Source organism: Rhamphochromis sp. 'chilingali' (assembly GCF_963969265.1).
Source record: "Rhamphochromis sp. 'chilingali' genome assembly, chromosome: 4".
NCBI lineage: Eukaryota > Metazoa > Chordata > Actinopteri > Cichliformes > Cichlidae > Rhamphochromis > Rhamphochromis sp. 'chilingali'.
This window is the reverse complement of record NC_137948.1, coordinates 11,076,983-11,089,276: the sequence shown is the minus strand read 5'-3', so window position 1 is coordinate 11,089,276 and position 12,294 is coordinate 11,076,983. Positions and strand designations below refer to the sequence as shown.

Genomic DNA, 12,294 nt, shown 5'->3' with positions numbered 1-12,294 from the left:
AACAGTACATTGTGACGCAGCAGTTGCTCTTTTGTTATTTTTTGTCTACCTCACACATATATTCACACTGACCTTTATGGTACCATGGCAGGAACCATGGGCAGGAGACATTTACAGTGGTTCCTGGAAGTCCATCGGGCCAGCACGCATACAAATCAAAGGTTCTGTTACACACCAGCCCTACAAGGGAAAGCAAATCTTTAGTCTGTGCTGGTGCAGATGCATTTTATGGACTTGCGTGCTGGGAGGAAAACAAATCACCTGTTGAAGGGGGCGTGGCACCGAGGTGGTCAAGGCACTGGTTCTTGTAGCTGCTCCACTGCTCCTTCACAAGCTCAAGAGAGTTAGCAGAGGAGACCTGAAGGGAGAGAGGAAATTTCTTTTGATGACTCTCAGAAGTAGACGGTGTGAATCAAGAAAAAGGAAACATATTTGAAAATTGGCATGTGAAAGTGAATAATGCTGGGAGTCATACCTTTTTGCAGCTGCAGAGCATGAGCAAGGCCAAGAGGAGACACACCTGGGACATCCCACTGATGCTGGGAGGATGGGGGTGGGGACCAAAACACAGAAGAGGCCCAACTCATGAGGCAGTCTCAGCCCTGTTTCACCACTTGGCCTGCAAACAACACGGAGAAGCTTGTTATAGGCGTGTGTTTGTGTAGATAACTTGAAATAACGAAGGGACTGTGAAACAGGTAACAGAAAAAACAGGCAATAATCAGTGACGCGCTTCTCCGTCACAATCACAACATAAATAATTTATATGCACCTGCGAGATACCTGGTTAAAAACAAACACCTAAAAGTCTTTGTTTTATTTTATTTTTTACACATCCTTTGCCATTAATGTGCTTTATTGACCTCAATATTAGGATATAAAATCTGTAACACAATCAGTAAGATGGGCTAATGAGTTGCTGACTATCACTTTGTTAGCACAATAATAATATTAATAATAAGAGGAAGAAGAAGAAGATTTGTTATTAATAAAGCAGTTTTCTGAATCTGATTCTGATTCACACTCCTGGTACGTTTGTGTATTTGTTCATGCCAACCCTCACATCTAGAATTCCACACTACAACTATATATACTTCTGAATGAAACCCATCCTTTGTCTATGTCTTAAATTCGACGAGCAGTGGCTTTCCTGTGGCATCAGTTGACGAGCTTCACCAACGCAGTTGGAGAACAAAACGAAATCTGAAACGTTTCTGCAAAAAACACCTTGAGCATGGAAACATTTTTAGCTAAAACGTTTCAAATTCCATTCTATTCCAGTCTCTTTGCTTCTGCTGAAGTGCTTTGTCGGGCTGTGGGTGTGTGTTTCTGTGTGTGGTTACCCCATGGCGCTAAAATGCTGTGACAGTGATCTAAAGTGAACTAAACTCGGCATAAATAGCCTTTCATTATCAGCGCACAAAGATTATCACCTTCATTTTAAGAGCTAAGAGCTGAGGAAAAAACAACAATACAGCAAAATACTGCTGTGCTTTGTTGCTGCAACAGATCTTTTATCTTCTGGCGCTGGAACAATATTTTTCCTTAGAACCACATGCAGTTTTTATTGACTGAGCAACAAAGTCAAGCAGACAGACAGAAGAAGGGCAGACAGTTCATAAGCTCTTATACAGGACACAATCTGAGAGATTAGACTATACTACTGCTTACGGTGAAATATCGGAATGAATCTATGAATATTAAAAATATGAGTGAGCCACTGATTTGCACTGTCACCTCACAACATGAAGGATCAGGGTTTTAACTTCCTTGTTAGAGGAGGCCTCTCTGGGTTGAAAGAAAAAAAATGGAACAGCAGCCAAGTGCCTGAGATGACCATACTGTGGATATTTACTCTAACAAACTCGGTAAAGAGCCAAGAGTATATAAAACAAGTGAAACAAAGTGTTAAGAACCAGCAATAATTGGATCCTGTGTTCAAAGCCTGATATATCTTCCTTCCATGTGCTTCACAACACAGCTGTTGTCCAAAAAGTGTACATTACCTTGAACTACACAATTGCATAAGTTTGCATTTCACTTGGAATTATCATGCGACTCATTTGAATTCACCTAATTTAAACATGTTCCTTAAATACTCCATAGAGATCTAATATCAATAACAGTGTTTTTAAGTTCTTGTTTTATTTTTTAAAGTTTGGTGGGATTATTACTAAAGATGGGTTTCAAAATAAGAAAATATTGACACAAGCTACAACATTACTGGATTTATCGATTTAATGTTCACTTGTTTTCCACTACTGAGTGAAACTAGAAAATTTTGTTAATGTTTCCAGTTCTCTAATCACATAGTATTAAATCTGAAATGCAGTTTTATGACACTTTTGGGAACCTTGGGCACAAAGCAGTAACTAAACCTTCTGTTGCAAATGCACAATGAGTCGTTCATATGCACAGTTAGATTCAATTTTTAAAGTACTCAGCACAAATTGCAAACATTGTTTTACCTTTACAGCAAATGATTTTTTTAGACTTTTCTTGCTCACACAGAATGTTTATGCTCTACAGACCTCTGAGAGCCACAACGAGTGGTCTGTTTGGATCACTCTTAATTGTAGGAGAAGCTTATTTTCAGATTCTTGGCTGAATGGAGGATATTGTGCCCAGTATTTGCTGGCAATCGCTCTATTCTGTTTTCCCTGCTTAAGTTGGTGTGTGTCAAGTGTGCATATAAGCGTATGTCTGTGCATGCAAACCCCACTGGGCTACTTGCATCTGTGTATCTCTTTTTAGATATTAGCAGTGAGGAGAGGACAATGCAAATTACAAGACTGCTTCAAACTGATAGCCTTGTCGACCACACAGGGAGATTTTACATTACACATACATAAAACACATGTGCATAAAACACTTGCACATGCATACGCCTACACAAACACATTAACATGCTGTGGACTGCTGATATTTGAATGTATTTCAGCATTTATAAAACATAGTTTCAGGCAGCACTGTAGGTATACCCTAATTTCCAACCCTGCAAACACTTTACCTGCCTTTCACTGGGTGTAGATAGAATATTTAGTGGCAGTTAAATTTAATGTTGGTATCCACAGGCTACAGGATGTATTTAAAGCAGTGAGCACCACACTGTGTAATGCTGTCTAATGCTGCTTTTACTTGATTTCCTTTTATTTATATGATACATTTACTCGAAAAAACAAAACAAAAAACTTTCTATGTACTTCTATTGTATGTGAACCAATGCTTGCATTCTTTTAAGTATCCAGCTTGGGCCCATTTTACACGGTAGTTAAATGGAAAGGGCTCAGCGCTCTTGTCCAATGATGATATGATGAATACAGGAGTCTGTGTGTGTTATTAAGCAGAGAGAAAAAGCCAGAGATGGAAAGTGAAAAAGATATTTGCCCAGCTTCTAATCTGTATTACAAAAGCCTGTATGACTCAACATTTCCCATTAAATTATTCCTGAAAAATATCCTTTTCATATGAATGCGCATGTAAATCAAAACAAATGACAGACCACAAACAATGTGAATGTGCATGTGTATGGTGAGTACTACTGTTACTCCCTAGGGTTATATACTTGAAGAAACTGAGTGTCAGCTTTCACCTGCATTATGCATTTGTCTTTATCGCTCTTACACACTCTCTGCCTCTGCTTTCTAGGGAAGAAAGAGGTGTAAGTGTAACATCTCTCTAATGACTGTGTTGTTAGCTCATAACAGAAATTATTGACAGTTGACTACAGGAACCTCCCACGTACTTCGTATGGACTTATGCCTTGCAGCAATTCTTTATAATTTTGTTTAATCTGTTAACTATAAAATGAATGAAGAAAGTCAAATGGTCAATCTGATTCTTCCATTAAAAAATGTCATCTTTCATTTTCCTCTTCTGTCAGTATCAGTGTACCAGATACAGGCTAAGGCCGTGCCTGTCACTCTCTTCCTCCCACACATCTCTATTTAACTGCACAATGTGTAAAACGCACAACAGACAAACAAAAAAAACAACGACAACAAAAACATACAGAAACTGCAGGATGAGAAAGTGAGGGAAAGAAATATAGCCTTGTGATTACTGCTTCTCGGGCATCATGGACTTTAAGTTTAATTGATCAAAGTAATGACCAGTGATGAAAATTAGCTGTTAAACACATGGTTCCCCATCACCATTAATTCAAACTGTACATTTGTATTCAGGCCATAGTTTCTATGGATAAGTGCATTATCTGCTGTGAGTGCCAACCAATTATATTGTTTAAATCAATAATCATTCCCTATGTGAGGAGGAGCAGGCAATTAGTATGGAGAGTATGTAGGTGGTAGCAGAGACAGGAGTGCAGTGGCTGTAACGCAGAGCTGTAATTATGTTGTTTCTGCCTTGGTGAACCCTCCAGCCCCATATGGTGACTGACAGCCAAATGGTCTTTAACTCCAATAACATTCTTTGCAGGACTTTAAGTAGTTCTCATTTTAGTTTGTTTTGTGTTTGCTTGGTGTTTTTAATGCTTTCTATCAGTACCTCCCAAGAATGCAAAAAAAACATTGCAGTCAGGATGAAACTATTAAAAAAAGATTTCTTCTGTCTGCACTGATTTATCTTTGAAGGTATGACTCTGTTCTGGGCTCTCCCCGCTTTTCCATGCGCATTTGCAAAGCCTGTGGCAGGCAGAATAAGAATCCTGCACTGAACAGGCGCCGGTGACACCGCATATGACGCTGATTCATTCAGACACAGCATGAAAAGGAGGCACTGGAGTGGTTTTGGTTTGCTAAGCTGCTTGCATTTAAATACGTGAGCCTACATAAGATTAATAAACTAGATGCATAAAAGGTTATCACTTGAGTTAAAGAAGTTGGCTTTTTAAATTAATAGTGGTCATTTCTTTTCAGTGTTTTTCAAATGTTAAGTTCTTCATTAGAATTTAATTTAACCTGCAATCAAAGAGCTACAGCACCATTTTCTGTGCTATAAAAACCTTTGAAATAAATTTAGACCATTATGCATACAGTAATTCTACATCTAGCCTTATAGTAGTTAGACTTATAGTAGGATCTGTTTATGTTTTTATAATATTTGGAGCACTTCTGTCTGCACCTCAGTATATTGGAAGTGATTGGGATTTGGGTTTGAGCTGCACAAAACGTTGTGCAATAACAGTGTTTTTCCATACAAAACGTTCCTGCTCCTCTCACAGACCTCACTATGAACATTTGGAAGTATTTTCTGGCAAATAAATAGTCCGAGTGAAAACCACTGTGCAGATTAACTTATTTAAAAGGGTGTTTATGGAAATAAGTACTAATCTTAAGTTTTCAATCAATTTTAAGCCAAAACGAGACTTTTATCTAATGTGTTGGGTTGGCATCTCAAAACCTGAGCTAATACGATTCCAGTGTCTGCATGCTGTCCATTCGACTCTTATACAGAGAAGGTGAAGTCACATAGAAGAGCTTGAATTATGGTCTTGAGGGGATCACTGTTATCTTCATCAGATTAGGTGCACTTGGCATAAGATTGTGTTTGAGTGTGTTTTGTGTGTGTGCATGTAAGGGCGTGAGCCTGTATTTTATGAGTACCTGAAGTGTGTGATGGAAGTGATCCAGAATCTGCTCCTTCAGCAGATGTTACGCTTCACAAACAGAACAAGTGCCATATTTCTTTTCATCTCTCACCTTCTCTCATATGTTCACCTTTTGCTTCCTCCATCCTTCTACTTTATGATCCTTGAACCACTTAGAGGCAAAATGGCTTGTCAGATGCAAGGAGACAAATGCCTGTGGACAAGTTTTCAGAAAATCTCCCTCTGTTCCCTGCCTTATCGTTCCTTCTGCCTCCTCGGGGGAGAATTCTTGCCCATCTTGTTTTCTGTCTGATTTGGCTTATGTGGAAAATCTTTGCAGCAGGAAACACAGAGGTGACCAACAGGCACAGGCTTGTATCTTTTGCATGGACCTCAGACATATAGTTGGCATACTATTAAAAGTAGTTAGTCATTTGCATTTTCATAACCTGCTTACCCAAGAGGACTTAGTTTCCTATTATAACTCTAGTCTCAATAGTATTCTAAACTGTTGCCCCACTCAAAACCAAATCTGTATCATTCTCTCAGTCAGCACCCTGGTTTACAGCTGAACTCAGGCTCCTGAAAGCAAAAGGACGACGACTTGAACGCCTTTATAAGAAAACTGGTCTGAATATCCACAAGGAAATGTTTAATAATCATATTATGTATTATAAGGAGTGTATTAATCAAACAAAATCTGCTTACTACTCCACCATTATCTGTTCAAAAGATGACTCAAGCAAGATACTGTTTTCACTGTTCAACTCTTCTTTCAGGCCACCAGATTCTTAACCTGCTCATCTTTACTCGTCCTCCTTTTGTGATTCTTTAATATTATTTTTCATTGAGAAAATTCACAAAATACACCAAGAACTGGTTTCCGAGGTTCCATTTAGCTCTTCCTGTGTAATTCATCTCTCATCACACTTTTTTTTTGCTTTCCAGCGCCCCTCGGTTACTGATATTTCAGATTTCATCTGTAAGTCAAAACCTTCTACTTGTCAGCTAGACCCCATTCCTACAGTTTTGGTTAAGGCATGTCTACCTTCTTTGCTTCCCGTCATATCTGCTATCATCTGCTCTTCACTTACCACTGGAACTGTTCCTGCTTCCCTCAAAATTGCCGGCATCACCCCAATATTGAAAAAAAACTGGTCTTCTCAAACTCAATAGTAATAAATCCGAGCTCCTCTTGGTAGGCACTAAATCAACATTATCCAGAACCAAGAGTTTCTCTATTACTATCGATAACTCACCGGTCTTCATTTCTTCCTCTGTGAAAAGTTTGGGTGTCATCCTCGACAGTACTTTATCTTTCAATTCACACATTAATAATGTTACTCGGTCTGCATATTTTCAATTGCGCAACATTAATCATCTCCGTCCTTTTCTCACCCCACTGCCATTCTTGTCCATAGCCTTGTTACTTCCTGGATTGATTATTGTAATTCACTTCTTTTTGGTCTTACTCCAAAATCCATCCACAAGCTCCAACGCGTCCAGAACTCTGCTGCCCGTATCATCACCAGGACCCCTTCTGTCCACCACATCACTCCTGCCTTGCAGCAGCTTCATTGGCTCCCGGTCAAATATCGCATCAATTTTCAAAATACTCTTGTACACATTTAAGGCTATTCATCATCTCTCTTCGCCCCATAAGATCACCGCCCCATCTCGTTGTCTCAGATCTTCTTCCTCCCTTTCACTCTCCGTCCCACGACTCTGGAATTCCCTATCCTAATTTAAGAAATATCTCTTCCTTCTCCCTCTTTAAGTCCAAACTCAAAATCTACTTGTACAAAATAGCTTATCCCACATAACCTCTCCACTCTGCTATTTTATTTGTTTATGTCTTATGCTTTTATGATTCTGTAAACTGCTTGCTTTTATTCTACTGTGTACAGTGACCTTGAGTGTTTTGAAAGGCGCTTTCAAATAAAATGTATTATTATTATTATTATTATTATTATTATGTAATTGTGAGGCTTACAGTTCTTTGCTATCCAGATTCATCAGCTACTTTCACACCGTGTGTTTACAATTTTCAGTATTGGCTTAAGAAAACTAGACAGTCAACTTTCTTTTTCCATTATTCATATATTAAAATAGTCCTGTTTTGGGATTCATGTGAAATATCAGGACTTCAACTTTGGGTTGGAAAGAAATCTGGGTACCACTGAGCCAATGGCAGATGGGCTGAGCAGCTTTTAGCTGATTGCTACATTCACAATAAGGTAGCATTTCTGTCTTATGTCATCAAATCATGGCAATACTGCGCCACAGGGCAGGTGTCCAACTAGGGGATGACGCATAACGCAGTGTCCAGATGAGCATCATAAAAGTTGTGTGAAGGAAAAGACAGAGAGAGGGAGAGAGCACATGGGGGAAAGGCTTGGCCAGTACATACCATTCTTAGTGTCCAGTGGAGCATGCCAGAACTATGCTCTCTGGGCTTCATAAAATTATTCTTTACAATACAATGCACATGTCTTCCACACTAGGACTGCTTATATAATAAAATGGAAGAATGAAATAATAAAAACATAAAAATAATAAAGTGGAAATGAAACAGCCAAAGTGACCTGGTTGAATTGTCAAATAAATCTGCTCCCAATTGCTCAATACAGTTGCTCCGTATCTTATGTCTCGTTTAGTAGATTTCTATGTCAAAGAAGGACCCACACGCTCCCCTACATCCAAAAGTATAAAGTACTAGATATAGAACTGAAGAGCTGACCTTATTGCAAAAAATAAACTGCAAAAATGACAGTTTGTGATTTTATGAGGGTTTTGTGATGAACCACTTCTTGGCTCTGAAGTCTCTGCAGACAGCCAGAAAATAATCCAGCACATAACTTAGAAGTTACCGTTAGAAACATATTTTCTTACTTTTGCACAGAGGTTGGCAAGCTACTACATATTTATCATATATTTTCCTCATTACATTAGTTTCATTGCCAGGTGTACGAAGAGTGACTTCTTATCAAAGCTGTCTTGATTTAGTGTTTGGGTTTTTACGTGAGGGTCACAGTGTTGTTTTTTGGGAGTGAAGCCAGAATGGGAGTGAAGCAACAGTCCAATAACGTGTCTTGGCTCTTATTCAGTTACACAAGCTGGTGCATTCTTTTGCTCACATATCTCTCTGGGCATATGGTCTGTTGTGTGGGTTTTCTCTAGTATTAATTTCCTTTGCACGTTACACTTCCCTGTCTAATCATTCACGCGATGAAGACATAGTAATATTAGCGATCTTTGTCTTTACTCTTTTGAACAGGGTATAACAAACTGGAGGAGTATAAGTCATGTGAATCCAACAGCTTACGTGTATTATTTGGCTTCATTTTTTTTTTATGTGGCTAAAGATGGAGATGTTTTAAACTGTTCAAGAATGTTGCACAGCGCTTTAAACTCTTTAACAATCGCTGCAAAACCCGGAAGCAATTTAAATAGTTTAAATTATTATTCCTTACCCCATTAAACAATTACTGCGATTATGTTCCAGTAATGGATCCAATAATGAATTCTAGTTATTGATTACAGCTCAACTTTGTGGGCTGATACATACACATTCGAGTACAAACAGCAGGTTCATGTGCAAAAGGACAAAAACCCTGATGAAGGCCACAAGCCGAAACGCGTTGGTCAGTCAATAAAGTTGTTCATCTTCCCTTAAGTGTTGCTGGAGTTCCTGCATTGTGTATTCTTTCATCCTCTCCATGCACCTTGGAAGTAGGTGAAGTTGTGCCAGATATTTTTGCTGTGATTTATCTTCAAAAGGACAGAAAGCCAGACAAAGTGGCTTTGACTTATTGTGTTTCCCACAACATGAGGGTAACGTAAAGTGATGACATAGGATGATACACCACAGTGACCAGCAGTGACAAAGCCTTTTGTCCTGTCTTCCTCCCCCTCACCCCCAATTAGCTGCAGCAGAGCCTGGTTCTCCTGTAGATTTCTTCCTGTTAATAGGGAGTTTTTTCCTTTCCACTGTCACCAAATGCTTACTTGTTGTCTCGCTGTCTGTGCCTTGATGTGACTGTTGTTGTGACATTTTACTGTATAAGCACAACTGAACTGAACTGAATTGAAATTAAACATATTATGTTATACCAGAAATGTAGTAATTGGAACCAATATCAGTAGTATTACATGATTCTGGCTAACTAATTCAATACCAAAACAATATGCTTATCTCATGTACTTTAACGTAGACCCCTTTATTAGAAGGTTTTCAATTGACTGGTATGATTTGAATATAACTGTATATTTTTGATGACAGGACACTCTATCAAAGTAAAACATTAGTTGGGTTACATTAGCTTAGCACTTATATGATATTAGCCACTGTAAACAGTTTGTGGAACTAATGAGGTAACATGTCACGAGATCTGGACATTACTATTTTTTTTCCAAAACAACACTGTAAAAGTGCTACTGATTGGGTTGTGTTTAAGGTGTTAGTCTGACACATGACATAATTGGTTAGTTTGGGCACAATAATTAATCAGAGACACAGCAGAGCCATTGCCAATGAGTTATTCTTCTCATTGAAAAGCAATGAATAATTATGTATTTTTGATTGCTATTTTGTTCTATTTAATTGTTTTGTACATACAACACTCATCTTCAATATCTTTTTATACACAGTTGTTCCTCAGAAGAGGAAAGATGTATAAAATGAAAGCCCTTTCCAGTGTTTCAGATTTTCAGGTTTTGATTGCATTGTAACTCTGCATTGTAGACCCGGTCTCTTCAGAAGTGTAGAAGATACATAAAATATGCAATAAAGATATATGATTTTAAAAAAATCATAGCAATATTAAACCTCTTAAGCCCCAAAGAGGTTTCTGAGCTTCCTGCTCGAAAATGAAATGCCCCAAACTAACTGATTATTTCTCTGCAATTACAAACTCCGTGCTTACAATTGTGGTATCAAAATAAAGCTAACACTTGTGAAATTTCATCAGAGGTATACATATTGAAGCAGATATTACTGTGTCAAAATTACTGAGACTGGAACACAGAAAAAGTAAGTAGATTTTATCCTCGCCTAATTTTTTAATTTGTTTTTAGCATATAACCCTTTTAAAAATATCCCTCAGTTCACATTTCATTCCAGAAATTCAGTAACCAACATATAAACATCATCTGTGCAAAGATTTATGTTTCTAAAGTGAAACAGTGGAAAATTACAGTTTCACTCTTAAGCCCCGGTACCGGGAGCGTGGGGCTTAAGAGGTCAAGGACTGTCAATTTAATATTTTATGTTTGCTCATTGTGCATGACTCTGCATTTGTGCACCTGCACAGATACTGTCAGTGCATTAATGTGTATTAAAATAAAGGCATATAGGACTATCATGGCACCCGCACTGTCTCCAAGGTACACTGAAACACAAAAGACGTGAGTGAAGGGTAAAAACACAGGTGTCTGATTCTTGTGACCAACACAAAAAAAGACATAGAAGCGCTGAGGAAGCACAATTGAACCAGTGTCACAACAGATAAGACTCAAGGAAAGAAAGAAAATTTTAAATTACACAATGTCATTAGACCTCTACATTACACATGTAGCACAGGACAACAATTAGAAAAAAAAACCTGTCTATTGTGAACTTAACTCTCCAAATTAGCCTTAAACTAGAACTGTTTGACACTGATGTGAATTTCTTCATTATAGTTACCATGGCAGCAGTGAATCAGATCCCCTGACATAAGTGAATATCTATAAAGGATTACAACAATCAAAAACCAAACAATTACCCCCCAAAAATCTCAATGTTTCAAGATATGAGACATTTAAACATGGTATTTTGAGCTAGCTGTTAACATCAAGTTCTTTATCGAGTTATGGCTCTGATTTCTCTTATCATTTTATATCACATACTGTCATGGTCCCCGTGTCTGCCCGGCCAGCTCCAAAAGGCCACATGTGTTTGGTGTACATTCTCCTCTCTCCTCCCCGCCAGGGCGGAGCTCACTGCAGGCTTCCGCCCTTGGCACACACCTGCATCTCGTCAGGCTCTGATTACGGGTTGGACTCACTGCTGGATGATTATGCTAGACACGTTAGTGAACCTCTTCCTCGAATCCTTAAGCTTTGTAAACTTGCTGCGATCTCTGTGTAACCTTATTTTCTCCTGTGCACAGTTTTCCCCGGACCCGTGACTAACCTGTTGTTTCAACCACTGTAAAGAAGAAGAGCTAGTATGTGTGTGACTCCAATCCCGGACTTCCCTTTCGGACCTAGGACCCCCGTTCCCCTCACTGTATATATCTGCACCTGGTGATTGTGTAAATAAACGTTGTTTTCTCCTGAACTCTGCTCTGCGCCTGAGTCCTACTACACCGCATGACACATACTAATTTTGTACAGAACTTTGTTTTCCTGGCTTCATGTTTCCTTTTTTAAATTATTTTTCTTTAAACTTGAATAGATTCCTACCTTTTTTGAAGTACAAAATAAAGAAAAGAGAGCAACAGTTTTGTGTATTGGTGGAACGAATACATAAATTATATATTTTATATATTTTTCTTTAATCTTCTTTCTTTAATTTAACTGACAATGATGCTGAGAGGGTGGGGGTCCTGTACATTATTGGACTCCGCCCTGTTGCTTCATTGCAGTCTAATTACCAAATAGTTTATAACTCAAATGCTATATTGATAAATCATGTTCAGTATCAATGATCTCTCCCTTTTAAACTGACTGTGGAAAAATGTTCAGGTTCTCTCTCCTCTGAA

At 38.4% G+C, this 12,294-nt stretch overlaps 1 protein-coding gene across 1 annotated transcript in view; it reads right to left on the bottom strand.

The window, feature by feature from the left end:
- gcgrb (glucagon receptor b) overlaps positions 1-12,294 on the bottom strand; it is a 56,573-nt gene that overhangs the window by 13,298 nt on the left and 30,981 nt on the right. Inside the window, exons 2-4 of the mRNA XM_080879233.1 lie at positions 476-619; positions 262-358; positions 73-180 (exon numbers count right to left, since the gene is read on the bottom strand). Of these exons, the coding sequence (XP_080735359.1) occupies positions 73-180; positions 262-358; positions 476-529 (259 nt within the window). The 5' untranslated portion in view covers positions 530-619. The remainder of the gene's footprint in view (positions 1-72; positions 181-261; positions 359-475; positions 620-12,294) is intronic.